Source organism: Pangasianodon hypophthalmus, chromosome 4, assembly GCF_027358585.1.
Source record: "Pangasianodon hypophthalmus isolate fPanHyp1 chromosome 4, fPanHyp1.pri, whole genome shotgun sequence".
In the NCBI taxonomy this organism is placed as follows: Eukaryota; Metazoa; Chordata; class Actinopteri; order Siluriformes; family Pangasiidae; genus Pangasianodon; species Pangasianodon hypophthalmus.
Genome location: NC_069713.1, coordinates 3478022 through 3496247, shown reverse-complemented (window position 1 = coordinate 3496247; position 18226 = coordinate 3478022). Strand labels below are relative to the sequence as shown.

The 18226-nt window shown below is 41.6% G+C and overlaps 1 protein-coding gene across 2 annotated transcripts in view; it reads right to left on the bottom strand.

Annotated features, from left to right (window-relative positions):
- sorcs2 (sortilin-related VPS10 domain containing receptor 2) overlaps positions 1-18226 on the bottom strand; it is a 229358-nt gene that overhangs the window by 27592 nt on the left and 183540 nt on the right. For both annotated transcript variants that reach the window (XM_053233068.1, XM_034303986.2), the window contains exons 8-14: positions 18169-18226; positions 12538-12717; positions 12112-12258; positions 6199-6301; positions 4997-5073; positions 3230-3321; positions 288-395 (exon numbers count right to left, since the gene is read on the bottom strand). The exon at positions 18169-18226 is cut by the window's right edge and continues 32 nt beyond it. In XM_053233068.1, the coding sequence (XP_053089043.1) occupies positions 288-395; positions 3230-3321; positions 4997-5073; positions 6199-6301; positions 12112-12258; positions 12538-12717; positions 18169-18226 (765 nt within the window). The remainder of the gene's footprint in view (positions 1-287; positions 396-3229; positions 3322-4996; positions 5074-6198; positions 6302-12111; positions 12259-12537; positions 12718-18168) is intronic.

Here is an 18226-nt window from a genome sequence, read left to right as displayed (position 1 = left end):
TCAGACAGACTGTCAGGAAGAGGAAGTAAATTATAGATAATGAACAGGTAAAGGTGTGACTCATATGCATATGACTCATATGGTGGATCTGAGGGATGACAGTTGAGGGAAGAAAGAGAGGTCAGTGTACCAGGAGACAGTTAGAGATGAGGAATAAACAGGTAAAGCTGAAAGACAGGAAGGTGTGAGAGACAGGAGGTGGTAATAGACAGGTGGAGGTGATAAGGAACGAGGCAAGTGAGGATCAGATGGAAGTGAACACGTAAGGAACAGAGGTCAGGACTCACGTCATAACCAGCGTCTCATCTCCGGGTTCGCTCAGCAAGCCATCCACGAACACCGAGGTGCTGGTGAAATTGTGGATGCTCCATGTACGTCCTTCATCCACACTGAACCTGTAGAGACACAACATCTTACATCACTGATTTCCTTCCCAAACTAAATCCAATCACCCTGTGCCAACTTTACTTGCTCTGTCTTACATCATTAACCCGCACTGCCTAAGTTATTGACAACATCATCGACCTGCGCTGTCTTACATCACTGGCACCAACTTCTGTCACGGACTCATGCCATCTTTCATTAACCTGTGCTGTTTTATTTCACTATCTTTCCTTACTATAAGCAACCTACAGCATTCAGCAGTGACCTGATACGGTCACAGATTCCTGTTTTGCTTCATGGTTCCCATAGCGACGATCGTCATTTATACGCTTATGTTTACATTTTGTTTTGGTTTTGTCATTTCTTCACCCCTGACTTATCATTGATCTGTTATCCTCTGTGTTCACCCCGGATATGTTTGTGTATGTATAATTTATTTTCATTGTGAAGTCTTATCGTTCTTCATGTCCATAAGTCCCGCCTCCCCGCGTCTGTCTTCTATGTTCATTGTTTTGACATTTGCCTGTTTGACTTAGACTATGCAGTTGATTATCCTGGTTTGTTGCTGCCATACTGCATATTGACCTTATGGAAAATGAGGACAAGGACACCGAAAGGACGCTGGACGTCAAAAGCCCTATTCAGATTGGATTAGTTTATCAGTAATAAAATCAGTGATACAGCAGTGATACAGCAGTAAAATCACCACAGGAGGAGCGAGTTTCTAGTGGGCCGTATTTTCTATAAACCCGGATGTTTGCATCATGTGGTCATGTGATCATACTCCATTGACAACATGGTGTCCAAGTGGTCGAAGAGGCACTGGAGTAGAGAAGAGATGCTGGCTCTTCTTTCAGTTTGGGGAGAACCAAAGTTCCAGCAACAATATAAAAAAACAATAAAACTGAAGCATCATCTTTTTTTTTTTTGTTTTGTGACTAGGAAAGTAATTTAATATCTGGTCACTGATATGGATGATACAAGACTAAATACGGCAAGTAGCAGCAGTCAAACATCTTTTTTTTCCAACACGAGGCGACATCTGAATAGAAAATTACAGACATGTGTATCCGGATTAAAATGATCAGACCACTGCTGAATTTGGTGAAAAACAGTAGATAATTCGGGCTGTAATTTTCTCAGAGGAGGATGGAGAAAAACACCATCATGGCCAATCCAGACAGAAATAAAGTCACAGAGGAGCGCCTGTAAAATAGGCAATTACCCCAGTACCCATGCACAATTAATCCCATCCAGATAGGGCATAGGAAAGAATGCTTACTCTCACTTCATGCTGACTTCATCTAGGTGAACTCTGACCTACGAATTCATAAGTCTCAGACCCAGCAGAAAACAAGAAACTGGGACTATTGTCCCTTTGGTCTATAAAAATAGAGGAGTTGTTATTAGGCTATTAAATAACAGTCACTCTGTTTTCTTACTGTTACTCGGTGCATATATGGGAAAAAAATAGCTTTCCCATTGACCACCATACACTAGACTAGCTCTATTTTTCTCTCTGATTTTTTTGCTAGCGATGTCGGCTGTTAATTGTACCTTATGTCACAACTTTGAGCCACAAGCCTCTGCAGGAACAGCAGCTTATTTTAAAACCCAAAATGTCTGGTGTATGTAGGGTAGCAGCTCTTGTCTCATGTGTTTCATCAGCCATTTAAAAAAAAGATTCAAACCACAGCTTCCTCCGATAGCTCCGCCCCTTCATCTACACAGAGCGGGCCATGATCCCCCACCCCTGAGTGGAGAAAGGGTCCAGCATTCAACACTTAATTTTTCGGCAGTTCCAGCACATCATCCAGATATTAATAATGCATTACGTATTGCTAAATGTCCCAGTGTGAACACTGTACATGCATTTTAAATTGAATTATGTCATAAAACTTTAAACTGATATTCTTTGATGCCATATTTAACCTCTTTATACGCTTGTTAATTGCATTTCCTGGAGTTACACATGCTCTGGGTGAAATACCGTCTCCTTCGTCATCATTCCTTCATCAGACACTGAGATTTAGACTGAAATGAACACTAGCTGATGGAGTCGTGAGTCGCTTTCTGCTTTCCAGCTCATCTGACAAGAGCTAAGAAAAGCAAGCTGTGACTCATGCTCTCGTGCTCTATATGGTAATTTTACTTCTCGCTTTTTTTTACATTTTTCATCCTTCACTCACTGCAACATGCTAAAAATATGTGAACACATGAACGGTGGCTTGGAGCTGCATTGCCTGCCACGCCGCACGTGTTCGAGCTTTTGCATATGCTCAGGACTTTAACTTGTCTTGGAGCTTTACAAAATCCGGGTTTTACAGTGACTTTGTGTGTTTGTGTGTGTGTGTGTGTGTGTGTGTGTACTGTAATGCCTCCTGACAACTTAAGGGATTTTTTCAGGCACACTTCATCATTTTTCTCCCTCTCAGGCCAGACATCACTTCATATCTGACAGATCCTGAAATCTCTCTAAATGAGTAACGAGGGAAAGAAACACAGGGATCAAAGGAAGAGAGAGGGAATGAGGGATGAGAGAACGAGAGAAGAGCCTCTCGAATGGGAAGATGAATTTACTCGAGAGTCTCTCTAGGGCCGAATGTGTGGAACAAGGATAAGCAAGTATTCCTTCTGTCGCTCTCTTGTCGTTCTCTCTCTCTCTCTCTCTCTCTCTCTCTCATTCTCTCTCTCTCTCTCTTCTGATGCTGTACACCATCTTTGCCTTGAGGCAAATCTCCCCTCTAATCTGTTCCTCTAATTAATTTCCTGTCACACCAACTAACATCAGAGTGAGATTTGTGTTCCAAAGTGCAGAAGCCAGCTACTTGAAAAGCGTACATACTTGAGGATCTTTAATGGGATGGACGTGTCTTTGATGGCCACGATGACGCCGCCGTGATCCAGATACAGGATGTGGTGCTCCTCTTCAAACACCTGAGAAAATATTAACTCAGATAAGCATTGTTGACGTTCTGCTCATGGCAGTTCCACCTAAAATACAACCAAACCTCTGCTTGAAGCTTCTGCAGTTGTGACTCACAGTGGCCGTGACCTTCAAAATGTACACTTCCTAAAACAGTTAATGCCTCAATCTCGTCTGGATTCTGTAGATTTATACCCAAGAGCTGCTGCTGTAGTCATAAAGACTGTTCTGTTGCTCATCCCAGGGTCTTATTCACAATCTGCTCATACTGAACATCCTGGAAATACACTCAGTACTGTTTATCGTTCCTCTTCTACACCTGTATACTGTAATGATTTATAACCGCACTCTCCGGTGTCAACCAGAGGATGTCCTTTAGAGACTGGTTCCTCTCAAGAGAGTTTTTCATCATCAGTGTAATGTAAGCATTGGTCCTGATCTCTGGATGGGAAAAACTTTTTCTTTCTCAATCAATGAGATACTATAGCCAAATGCAGGCCAATCTATTTATACAAAATGAAGCAGTTAGGGCTCCCCTCCAAATGCATTTAGCTGCCCAGAAAGTGAGGACTAATCAGGTTCTGGGAACTGTGACGAAAAGAAGAACACACTCTGTCTGTTGCTGTAACAGTGATGATGGTGTGATGATGCATAGCTATTGTTACATCCTGAATTGTTATACCACAGCAATTTACTTTACAATAATTACAAGTTTTATTCATTTAAGAATGATACATTGTACTTTTTATCCACTTATAATTACATTTAATGTTATGCAGCTATAAACAGTCGTTCCCTCAAAAACAAACAAACAAAAAACGTTACAGAGAAACTGCAAAGAATAAATCAAAATGTCAGAAAGATTACAGCTTTATCTCTGACTATTACAAAGCGCTGACACTGGAGACTCCCTCCATGAATGTTAAATAAACATACACGTCCCTGTGAATGAGCTTTTACTACTGAAACGATAACGTATTAGAACGAACGCATTAATATAAGACCGTAATTTGCAGCTGCACTACTGTCAGAGCTGCTGTTATAGAAGATTAATCAACACCTTCTGACCAATCAGAATGCAGAACTCAACAGTGCAAACCAATTTCATCCACTAACCGCATGAGAACGAGAGCGAGTCAAACAGTAAGGAGAGAGAGGGATAGAGAGCATGGGGAATGCAGGAGGAACATTTATTTTGCAGAGCTAATCAGAGTTACATCCTGAAATTGAAATGAAAATGAAAATGGAAGAGATTATGAAAGGGATAAAAGTGATTGAGGAAGTAAAATGCTGATGCAGCAAGAATGAAAAAGTAGGAGAAAAAGAGAGAGAGAGAGAGAGAGAGAGAGAGAGAAAGCCAGAGAGAGAGAGATAGCCAAAAAGCTCCAAAATCTGGGAGGATGAAGGCTAACACATGCTCCCTCAGAGACGTGAATTCAGCCACCGGCTCTTTTCCAACTGCATGCAACATTACTGGAGGAGAGTGCCATTATTTATACACGAGACACCATGACTGGCTAGCATTGCTCTAATTGACAAGGGACAGAGGAAGGCTGTTGCTTCCTCCTCGAGAGCAGGACAGTTATGGACTTCTAGCCTGGACGACTGTGGCATTGTGATGAGAAAAAATCTCAGAAAGTTCTATCACTCCTTTTTTTCAATATTTCTTTTACTGAATGTCCTCACCTGTCTCCAGGTCTTTCCACAATCATTGGTGATGTACATTTCCTCTTTATATTCAACCAACTGAGAGCCAAGATTGCCTGATTGAGAGAGAGAGAGAGAGAGAGAGAGAGAAAGTGAAAAGAAAGAGAGACAGACAGAGAGAAGAGAGAAAGAGAAATTGTTACAGATTAGCAGGGTATGTCTGCTTTTTAATTCATCCTGTTTAAAGTCAGTGCAAAGGTGTGATTTTCTCCTTTCATGTGATTAGAAAACATAGAGAGAGAGAGAAAAAGAGAGCGAGAGAGAGAGAGAAAGAGAGAGAAAGCGAGAGACAGAAAAAAGAGGACACCCATTTAAGACAGGAAGCTGAGAGAACATGGCCAGGGGCGCCATTTGACATCAAAGGCTGGATGTAGTGCAAAACCGTTGAAGCTGAACAAAATGTAATAATATTCCTGTGAAGCAACATATGCCGATGATGAGAACGTGACAGAGAGAGAGAGAGGGAGAGAGAGGAAAAGCATACACACATACTTCCTGTTTCTACGTCTCTTGAGTTTGAGTAGAGAAGAATAATTTACTACTCTTACAGAAAAATCATACACATTTCATGATCATGAGGTTTTTGAGTAATGTGTGATCAATCAAATCAATCAATCAATCAATCAAATAAACATGTGACATCATGTGTATAATATTACCCTGTAGTTGACACATTAATCATTTATTCTGATTGCTCATCATTTGATTGTGCATTAATTGTTACTTTAAGCATCAGTTACTATAAAGTAACAGATCAATTATTTAGCAGTTAGACATTTAGTACTCTATTAACTGACCATTTTGTTTATCAACACTTATATTTTCATAAGGTTTGTTCAAATAAGGAAAAAACGTATTACTACTTTTATTAATCCCATTAATTAAAATAAAGGTCTAAAGCGTTATCATTCACTACACAGAGGCAATAGAAAATTAAAAAAACTATCCAGATGTCCTCCAGCATCCTAACTGAACAGCAGGCAATAAGAATAATTTGCATCTCGCTTCATTCTGCTTTGAAACATGAGCTGGGTTTGGCTGTTTATCTCAGAAGTGCACGCCTGACTACAATCTAATTGAACTCCTCTCTTAAATGAATTGCTGGATTTGGCCTAAACTGCGGAAACTTTTCTCTGTCTAAAATTTCTGTGTTTATAAAAGAGCTTCTTTTTGGCACTGACCTGCACCCATGATGAGGCCGGGGGCGGAGTCTTTAGTGTGGACCGTCCCAGAAACGTACGGGTTATCAGCCCATCTCAGGTGGAGGTGAAGGTGACAGTCTGGCTATGGTGAGAGAGAAAGAGAGAGAGAGAGAGAGAGAGAGAGACATACATTTAATTTATTTTTATTGATTACAGTCTGTGATCTTTATTTATCTCCTCCACGTTAATGTTTCTGTTTTTAATGCATGTCTAGCTACTCATAGAGTTTCGCTCGTTTTTCGTTTTTCTCCTGTGTATTTTATTACTTGATTTATTTGAATCGCACTTCTCTGCTTTCCCAGTACTGAACATTTTCATTTGAACAAGACTAAAACAGTTCTTTAATGCGGCTGCTATTTATAATCCAATATCTGCAGTCTAGTTCTCAGTGATAAACACACACAATACTATTTGTTTCTAAACAAGCTGCATTTTGTCAGCTAACTTACAACATAAATATTGCAGTAAACTCATAAAACAATTTAAATGCATGTTTACGGCCGTGCAGGAGCAGTGTGCTCTGATTAAAGGTGTTAATGTAGAGGCCATCACTTGATTAGAGGGATTCACATTAAAGATCCCCTCCTGAGTCTAGTTACACACACCAGACTGTGTTCATGCTGAGAGAACAAGACTTCAAGTCATGAGTGTGTGTGTGTGAGATAGAGTGAGAGAGAGAGAGAGTCTCTTTCCCATACGCGCTATTATATATTATTCTAAAAATTCAGCAGTAATTAACAGAGAAGGGGATCAAAGGTATAAATACAAAACAAAGACAAAATTCCAGGAAATTTGATGCAGCAATCAAACAGAATAAAACAACACCTGGGAAATTACCAGGAGGACTCAAGTACAAGCCAGTCTATTAGTGGGAAAAGAGGATGATGTCTTGATGACTATTTACAACACGCTGATGTCTTTTACAGCATTAGCACAGCAACAACAAAGAAGAAGAAAAAAACAAGACAACTGTCTGGAAATTGAAGCAATTTTAAATTAACATGTAACATGTACACCAATAATTCACTCACCTCGCCTGCCCATGTACCCCAACGTTTCCCTCACCACCCCCGCATACCTCAACACTTTACTCACACCTTCCCCATGTACCCCAACATCAGAATCGGAATCAGAATTCTGATACCCCAACATGTTACCCACACCACCCCCACGTACCTCAACACTCTACCCACACCTTCCCCATGTACCCCAACATGTTACTCACACCTTCCCCTTGTACCCCAACTTTACCCACACCTTTCCCATGTACCCCAACATGTTACCCACACCTTCCCCATGTACCCCAACACTTAACCCACACCTTCCCCATGTACCCCAACACTTAACCCACACCTTCCCCATGTACATCAACACTTTACCAACACCTTCCCCATGTACCCCAACACTTTACCCACACCTTCCCCTTGTACCCCATCACTTAACCCACACCTTCTCCATGTACCCCAACACTTTACCCACACCTTCCCCATGTACCCCAACACTTAACCCACACCTTCCCCATGTACCCCAACACTTAACCCACACCTTCCCCATGTACATCAACACTTTACCCACACCTTCCCCATGTACCCCAACACTTTACCAACACCTTCCCCTTGTACCCCATCACTTAACCCACACCTTCTCCATGTACCCCAACACTTTAACCACACCTTCCCCATGTACCCCAACACTTAATCCACACCTTCCCCATGTACCCCAACACTTAACCCACACCTTCCCCATGTACCCCAACACTTTACCCACACCTTCCCCATGTACATCAACACTTTAACAACACCTTCCCCATGTACCCCAACACTTTACCCACATCTTCCCCATGTACCCCAACACTTTACCCACATCTTCCCCATATACCTCAACACTTTACTCACACCTTCCCCATGTATCCCAACATGTTACCCACACCTTCTCCATATATCCCAACACTTTACCCACACCTTCCCCATGTACCCCAACAATTTACCCACACCTTCCCCATGTACCCCATCACTTAACCCACACCTTCTCCATGTACCCCAACACTTTACCCACATCTTCCCCATGTACACCAACACTTTACCCACATCATCCCCATGTACCTCAACACTTTACCCACATCTTCCCCATATACCTCAACACTTTACTCACACCTTCCCCATGTACCCCAACATGTTACCCACACCTTCTCCATATATCCCAACACTTTACCCACACCTTCCCCATGTACCCCAACAATTTACCCACACCTTCCCCATGTACCCCATCACTTAACCCACACCTTCTCCATGTACCCCAACACTTTACCCACATCTTCCCCATGTACACCAACACTTTACCCACATCATCCCCATGTACCTCAACACTTTACTCACATCATCCCCATATACCTCAACACTTTACCCACACCTTCCCCATGTACCCCAATATGTTACCCACACTTTCCCCATATATCCCAACACTTTACCCACACCTTCCCCATGTACCGCAACAATTTACCCACACCTTCCCCATGTATCCCAACTTTACCCACACGTTTCCCATGTATCCCAACATGTTACCCACACCTTTCCCATGTACCCCAACACTTAACCCACACCTTTCCCATGTACCCCAACACTTAACCCACACCTTCCCCATGTACCCCAACACTTAACCCACACCTTCCCCATGTACATCAACACTTTAACAACACCTTCCCCTTGTACCCCCACACTTAACCCACACCTTCCCCATGTACCCCAACACTTGACCCACACCTTCCACATATACCCCAACAGTTTACCCACACCTTCCCCATGTGCATCAACACTTTACCCACACCTTCCCCATGTACCTCAACACTTCACTCACACCTTCCCCATGTACCCCAACACTTTACCCACACCTTCCCCTTGTACATCAACACTTTAACAACATCTTCCCCATGTACCCCAACACTTTACCCACACCTTCCCCATGTGCATCAACACTTTATCCACACCTTCCCACATGTACCCCAACACTTTACCCACACCTTCCCCATGTACCCCAACACTTTACCCACACCTTCCCCATGTACCTCAACACTTGACCCACACCTTCCCCATGTACCGCAACACTTTACCCACACCTTCCCCATGTACCCCAACACTTTACCCACACTATTCTCATGTACCACATCACTTTACTCACACCAGCCCATCTCTTATTTGCCCTAACATACCCTATCATCATGTACTCCAACAGTATCCTGATCCCAATCTCATGTGCACTAACGCCATCCCCTCCCCATTCCCATCTTCCTTCTCCACTCCATAACATGACATCCACCTAATCCCTAAGTATGCCAACACCACCCCCACTCCATCCCTATATACTGTACCTCAACAACATCCCCACCCCACCCCACCCCATATACACCTGAATACCATCCTCACCCCACTGCCATATGCCCTTCTACCACTATCACCATATTATCCTTACCTGTGCTAACACTATCACCACTTCTTCTCCATGTCCTTTAATACCATTTCCACCCCATTGCTTTGTGCAGCACCAATATGCCCTCTCCATCTACATCCCCATCCCTCTGTGTACCAATACTATCCACCCAATTTACAGCCTATCCCTATGTGCACCACCACCATCCCCAGCCCATCCACATCCCATCATTATGAGCACAACACTGTCCCCTCCCCATCTACATTCCCCTCCCTATGCCCCGACACTATCCATTCTCCATCTACATCTCATCCCTATGTGTGACAACACCATCTCCAGCCCATCTATATCCCAGCCCTATGTACTCAAAACTATCCCTAGCTCAGTTACATTCCATCTCTATGTACCCGAAACTATCATGAACACAACCATTTACCCCAAAACCACCCCCAAGTGCCCTAACACCATCCCTTCCCATCCTCATCTGCCCCAACAGATGTCCAACGCTTTAGTAGTACTTGAGTTACCATCACTACCATCACTGCAGAGTGGTAATCCAAATCATTTTATTACCATTCTAATAAGAGTACTGAAAAGACTGCACCAGTCCCTTTGCCACTGCACAGATATGTTAATTTGGATGCCATTACTGTGGATACCTGCAGAACACAGCAGTCTTACCGCTCGCCATTCCAGTGCAGCTCTCTACCAGACACAATTCCTAAGAAATATACTGAGATGATAGACTTCAAGGAATGAAAAAAGAAAAAAAGAAAGGGCCATGGAAGGATTGAGAAAACTACTGGTGAAGAGAGATGATTATGTGTCAACGACAGAGAAAGAGATGGAATGAGTTAATATTTATTGTATGTAAAATAAAGCATGTAATGCATCAGTTAAAAAAAAACCAGGCTGTTCTACAAGTCTCTTTTCAGATTGCAGAGGTAGCAGGAGACCCCTGCTAACTCTCCACTACCCACAATCCCTTGCAGTATGAGATGAGTCAACCTCCTTGCTGTGAGAGGTCACTGAGTTCATGTGCAAGTTTCAGCCTTGGGTATGCAGGGGATTGAGGAAAGAAAAGAAACTACCCAAATGCACAGCATAAAAAATGTAAAAACACATTGTTATAGTGTATATTAATGTGATGTTCATGTGGCATTTTGATTAGCTGAATCTTTTTATATAATGCTAATTAAGTAGCTATTCTCTTAAAGGATTGAGCCAAAAATGGCAATCTTGATTAAAAACAAATGTAAATGAATGGCTACTGATTAGCATTATGTAAATGGTAGCATGCTGGAAGCTTCTATTCATTGTTAAATTGTTTGGGCATGTTGCTAACAAACAAAGGAGCGTGAATGGATTAAATTAGCCGTATACAAATACCATGCTAATCATTTATTGTCTGCCCAGACACTGTTTTTAAACATGATTTGGTCTTTGCAGATTTGGTTAAAGCAGTGATGAATGCAATGTGTGATCAGTCTCACAAACTGATTTCCTATAATTATGAACTGATTTCCTGAAATGTGTGTGACCATATGTAGCAAGAATAACAACAGCAACAGAATGGAGCAAAGATAACAAGCTTTATGAACATAATGCTTTAACATGCCGTGGAGGTTGGTCAAACTGCAGCAACAACACTTTTGTTTTTCTTCATTATTACATAATCACATTATTAGAATGTCTTTATTGTCCTAGCATGATTTGGGAGAAATGGTGAAATTGTTCTTTTCTAATAACCCAAGCCTAACCACTTACAACCTTTACTACTGTGTTGTACATTTATCCAGTGGTCCTTAAAGTCTAATTATGTAGCTTAAATGATTTTTAAAAGGTTTATCATATCCAGGTTTACATACTAAAGGTGTAAAAGTTGTACTAACAAGGCAAGGAACAGTTTGGTACCTTTATGTCTGACAGTGTAACAATTTTTTGGTTAGCTTCCATCCTATAATTCCACTTGTACTTATTTACTATAATGTTAGTTTGTATTTTAGCTGTTTTAATACAACAATTGTTTGAGAATTAGCCTGTTTATTGGAATAACTAGGAAAATAAAAAGAGGTGAGTTATTCTGAGACGTGCTTCATTCAGAATAATCCAGTCTGGAGCAGAGGATGGGAATTTGATGAGGAATGAGATAATAAACCACTTATCTGTTATAGTTCTTCAACACAAGGGTCATATGAATATCAGTAAAAATATCACAAAAGGCCAACATCTGACGACGACAAACCTGATCTGAATGCTTGTGATACTCTAGAGCACCAGGAAAGACTTAGGTAAAATAAGTAATTTTGAAGAAAAAGCATCAACTAAATAAATAAAATGTAAACAATCGTAAATTAGTGAACTTGGTGCAAACCAGAAAATGAAAAAGAAAAAAATTAATAATAAGTAGTAGACAAATAAAAGAGAAAGTGAATGTTAGTTAACAGGAATTTGTATGGAGCTTTCTACCTGTTTGCAGTTCACCGGTTTGCCGTTCATGTCAGTGGTGGGCGGAGCTAGCAGCTCCCAATCCCGACCTTTATTATATGTGATGAGAGTCCTGACTTTGCCGTCTATTTTCTGATTGGCTAAGAACACGCCTTTGATGCCACGCACCTGTGAAAGTTTAAAAAAAAAAAAAAAAAAAAGAAATATGGAGGATCGGCTTAAAGGACGCTACTTAGTCGATGTTCACTACATTTTGTAATTACATCTGACAGCAGAGTCGGGAATATGAAGGGCACTCATGTATAATGAATAATGCAATTTCCTCTCATGCCATTAATAAAGTATGCAAGTAATTAAGTAAACAAGTATGTATCTGTCTATCATCTCTCACACACACACACACAATTTGTTTACAGCTTAATTCCAAGGTTTGGTCTTGTTCCTGACCTCCAGCACGTCGATGATGACGTTCTCCTCAGGCTGCTTGGTGCTGCGCACGTTCTCCAACAAGATGGAGTAATAAACACCCTGCTGGTCTGACGCGTACAGGTTATACGTGTCGGTCTGGTACCATTCCTGCAGGGCCAGCAGCACCTGGTTCTCATCCGTGCTCACAACCTGCACATCCTACAGAGAAAAAGAGTGTAATGCAACTTAAAATCAACACAAAATATTACTTTTATTATCATATTTACATCACAGACATCTTTCTCAGGTCATTCTGCCATGGTAATGATGTCCATGTCTCTGCCATCATAAAAATAGCATCCAGGAAGTGTCTCCCCGTATAACTAAATTGTCCTGACAGTGTCTTTTTACAATGACCTCATACTAGGAGTGTCTATGGGAAATGACATCTACCTGACAGCGTTCCTTAATCCATACAAATGACATCATCCTGACACCATGATCATCACACTGCCCTGATAGAGTAGCTTAAAAATGACCTAATATTGAAACAGTGTCGCCTAATAATGACATCATTCTTAAAGCATCCATGACAGTAAGATCATCCGAGCAGCATCTCCTAATAATTAGCCACCATCATGTCCTTACAGTGTAATCATGAGAGTGTCCCCTGACGTTGTCATTATTTTAGGCGTCACTGATTAATGACATCGTTTAAGGAGGATCTTCATGACACCTTCCTCTAATAATCCCATCATCATAAAAGTGTCCATATGAGGTGAGATCATTCTACAGGCATTCATTCATAATATCTTTTTATGACCTCGCCGCACAGCGTGCTAACAGTGTCCCTTGATAATGACATCACATTTGTTTTACTGTACACTGACGTCATCCCCACGGCGTCCTCTTCCTAATAGTGTCCCTGTGCCCTGACATCATCACAACCGCTTTACGAGTAGAACTGAATCGTCCTATCATCCTGCCCTACCAGTGACATCATTCCAAATGTCCCCGTATGATGACATCATCACTACAGTGTTTGACATCATTCTAAAAGTGTCTCTGTGTCATGACATCATCGCAACAGTGTTACGGGACAGTAAGATTGTCCTTTTATCATGTCCTGAAAAGGACATCATTCCAAATGTCCCTGTATAATGACATCATAACAACAGGTTCTGACATCATCCTGACAGTGTGTGTCATGGCAATGACATCATCCAGCCCGTGTGTGTGAAGTTTATGACTCTTTTTATTGGTGTTTGAAGAAAGACTGGTTATGTTTCATTTTGGCCTGAAGGAGACTGTGTGTCTTTCTCATCAGCACTGCAGGAACACACACACAAAGACAGATACACACACACACACACACACACACACTATCTCTGGGGAAAAGTGTGGACATTCGCTAAACTGTGAGAAAAAACACAAAAACAAACTGTTGATGTGACAGAATCAAACACACTGATCCTCACACTGTGTAGCCATAGAAACAGTAAGTCTACACACACACACACACACACACTCGTACAGAGTGACTATTAGCTCTAAAAATGAACTCCGTAATTAAGAGAAGCCCCCCTTGGTGTTGGAACACACTCGCATGTGTGCTGCAAACAAACGAGGAGACGAGCAAATCAACATTTATATCATTGACATCATTTATAAAGCTTTTTATTCACTTTTTTCCTGCTTAAACGCAGATAAACCCTTCTCAAAAATCCTACTGACTGACTTACTAACTAGAGTCTGATAAAAAAAAATGATTAAGAAGAAAAGCGTGATGTAAGACAGAAATGCATGAAGCAAACGGATTAGTTTCTCATTTCCTGTAAATAAAACAGACAGATTAATGTACAGCGTGGAGTAAAAATACCTCACTACTAAACCATGGTGGATGTGTTCATTAGTTTCATCACTCAGAGAGAGAGAGAGAGAGAGAGAGAGAGAGAGAGAGAGAGAGAGAGATTAGAGAAGGCAGAGAGATAGACAGGAGAACAGAGAGAAAGACAGTAAGATGGAAATTGATTAAGACAGCCTGAGACATAGAAATAGAAAGAGACAATGACATAAAGAAATGGACAAATATTAAAAGATACACAGGGAGAGGTAGAGAGATAGATATAAAAACAGACAGAAAAATGTAGAAAGAGAGAGATTGACAAGCAGAGAAAGAAGAAAGAGAGAACAATACATAAAAAGAAAGAGAGAAAGAAAGTGTGAGTGACAGGTATAAAGAGAGAGCAGAACATTATACAGACACAGAGACAGAAAGTCAGAAAGAGACAGACAGCCAAGAGCCAGACATATACACCATCAGCCATGAGATTAAATAACACTGATTATCTTGTTACAGTGGCACCTGACAAGGGGTGGGATATATTAGGCAGCAAGTGAACAGTCAGTTCTGGAAGTTGATGTGTTGGAAGCAGGAAAAATGGGCAGGTGTAAGGATCTTAGCGACTTTGACAAGGTTCATATTGTGATGGCTAGACGACTGAGTCAGAGCATCTCCAAAACAGCAGGTGTTGTGGGGTGATGGTCTGATGAATTTCTTTAAATCATGTGGAAAGCCAAGTGTGTATGTCACTTATCGGGGGAAGAGATGGCACCAGGATGCACTATGGGAAGAAGGCGAGCCGGCAGAGGCAGTGTGATGCTCTGGGCAATGTTCTGCTGGGAAACCTCGGGTCCTGGCATTCATGTGGATGTCACTTTGACACGTACCACCTACCTAAACATTGCTGCAGACCGAGTTACACCCCTTCATGGAAACAGTATTTCCTAATGGCAGTGGTCTCTTTCAGCAGGTTAATGCTGCCTGACACACTGTAAAAATTGTTCAGGAATGGTTTGAGGAACATGACAAAGAGTTCAAGGTGTTGACTTGGCCTCCAAATTCCCCAGATCTCAATCTGATCGAGCAGCTGTGGAACGTACTGGACAAACAAGTCCGATCCATGGAGGCTCCACCTCACAACTTACAGGACTTAAAGCATCTGCTGCTAACGTCTTGGTGCCAGATACCACACACACCTTCAGAGGTCTCGTGGAGTCCATGCCTCGACAAGTCAGAGCTGTTTTGGCGGCATAACGGGGACCTACACAATATTAGGCAGGTGGTTTTAGCGTTATGACTGATTGGTGTAGATAGATAGATAGATAGATAGATATGAAGTAAAAAACAACAGTAAATGAAGCTCTTTGGCTTATTCAGAATATTTTAGGAGCCAGTGAGCTGTGAAGGAGACGAGAAGGAGAAAGTGAAGCGTTTAATATGCAACAACTGCACATCTCTAGGAAAAAAAAAACAGCAAACAAACAGGCGCGTTGGTGGCAACGCATTCATCCATAACGGTAAAAACAGGCCATCGGGGAGACGAGAGATGGCACCCTGCGATTGCTTGTGCATTTTTCAAAAGCTCCTCAATTATTCACGGCGGAAAATGCAGGCTTGGTGACAGACCGTCTCTCTCTCCCTCTCCCTCTCTCCCCCTCTCTCTCAGGGAAATGGCTTACATTTGACCCATCTGCTCAGTCAAGTGATAAGTGAAGGAACAGCAAAAGCCAAGGAGGGAGAGGAAAAGAATAATCCGCCTTACTTTAGAGGAATCTCACTCCAAACACACTAACACTAACTTTAACACAAGAACAAATAAAAAGAAATCAAGTTATTCCTATCACGAGAAACTATAGCTACAGTTAAACACTGTTTTTTTTTCAGAAGTAGTAAACTCAATGCTAAACAGTCAGGACTTGTTCTAATACACAAAGTGATAGCACAAAATGTGTAACGTTGTTTTGGCCACGCCCACTTTGGGTTTAAATCCGAATACAGATAAAGACATGGATATCCGGAGCACTAAACAGATACACTCCTACTGTGTGCTACTGAGTGTGATGCATTGTGGGTAACCTGAGCAGTCATTCCTATACAGTGTAACCCTCAGCTTCATTCCAGTTTTAAGTGCACCCTAACTGACTTTCCCTCATGACTTAGTAGTGAGTATCACTTGTGTGTAGCAGGAGTGGCAGGTGTGTGTAACTGGTTTCACTGCATTCCCAGGGCCAAGTGTTCATTCAGATCTATGCTTCTCCAATACTACACATTAACAAAAGCTTCTGAATGTAATGGATGGGGTCATGGGATCACCAAAGGTCATTAATCTTGATATAAAATAATAACAGACCAGCAGCTTTTACTAACATAATGTCTCACTAAAAACCGATCATCAACAAACTCGAACTGATGCAGTGATGCAATAATTCAACTACGGCTACATGGAGGGAACAAGTGTGCATTAAAAACATTATGGAAACACTGAGTCTATCATAAACACACACCACGCACTCCTGTGGTGACCATCGTTAATGAGCAGCATTCTCCCTGTCACTGAAATAAAATATTTATGAGGCAATTCCCCTTTGACCTTAACCACAATCAATGCTATTCAATTACACACACACACACACACACACACACACAGAGAGAGAGAGCTAGAGCTTCGCATCTCACCATACATCTCTTCAAACATCTCCCAATGTATCTACCCATACAGTACATCCCTTTATACATCCATACATATATCCCTCCATTCATCTCCCAATGTACAGTTTCCCTCCATTCATTTCTCCACACATTCCTTTATACATTTATCCATACAGCCCTCCATATATCTTGCCGTACATCCCTGCATGCATGCATCTGCCAAACATCAATAGATCTCCCCATACATTCCTCCATACATCCCTCCATACATCTCCCCATACATTCCTTCAAACATCTCCCCATACATTCCTTCAAACATCTCCCCATACATTCCTTCAAACATCCCTCCATACATCTCACCATACATTCCTTCAAACATCCCTCCATACATCTCACCATACATTCCTTCAAACATACCTCCATACATTTTCCCATACATTCCTTCAAACATCCCTCCATACATCTCCCCATACATTTTCCCATACATTCCTTCAAACATCCCTCCATACATCTCCCCATACATTCCTTCAAACATCCCTCCATACATCTCCCCATACATTCCTTCAAACATCCCTCCATACATCTCCCCATACATTCCTTCAAACATCCCTCCATACATCCCTCCATACATCAATTTTATTTGTATAGTACTTTTAACAACAGACATTGTCACAAAGCAGCTTTACAGAAATACATACATTCAAATTAAATTAAATCAAAATACATTTTAAGTGTATGAATTTATCCCTTTTAAGCCAGAGGTGATGGTGGTGAGGAAAAACTCTGTGGGATGATATGAGGAAGAAACCTTGAGAGGAACCAGACTCAAAAGGGACCCAATCCTCATCTGGGTGATAAAGGATAGTGCGATTATAAATCATTCCCTCTATAACTGTGTACTACATGGACAAATAGTGCGATTGTGTAACCAGGAAATTCATTATAGTTTTCACATGGCGTCCGGTTTGTTGAACTGATCCACTGTCCACTGATGGAGTCCTGAGTGCAAAACTACATATATCTCCCTCTTACATTCCTTCAAACATCCCTCCATTCATCTCCCCATATATCTCTCCATTACATCCCTTCATACATCCCTCTGTACAGTCCTAAACATCCTCAACTCCCTGTATATCCCTCCTCATAAACTCTCACTCGTGCGGGGTTTGACATGGTACCTTCGGCAGGGCGAACTTGGGCAAGCGCATCTGCACAAACTCGTTCCTTCGATATGAG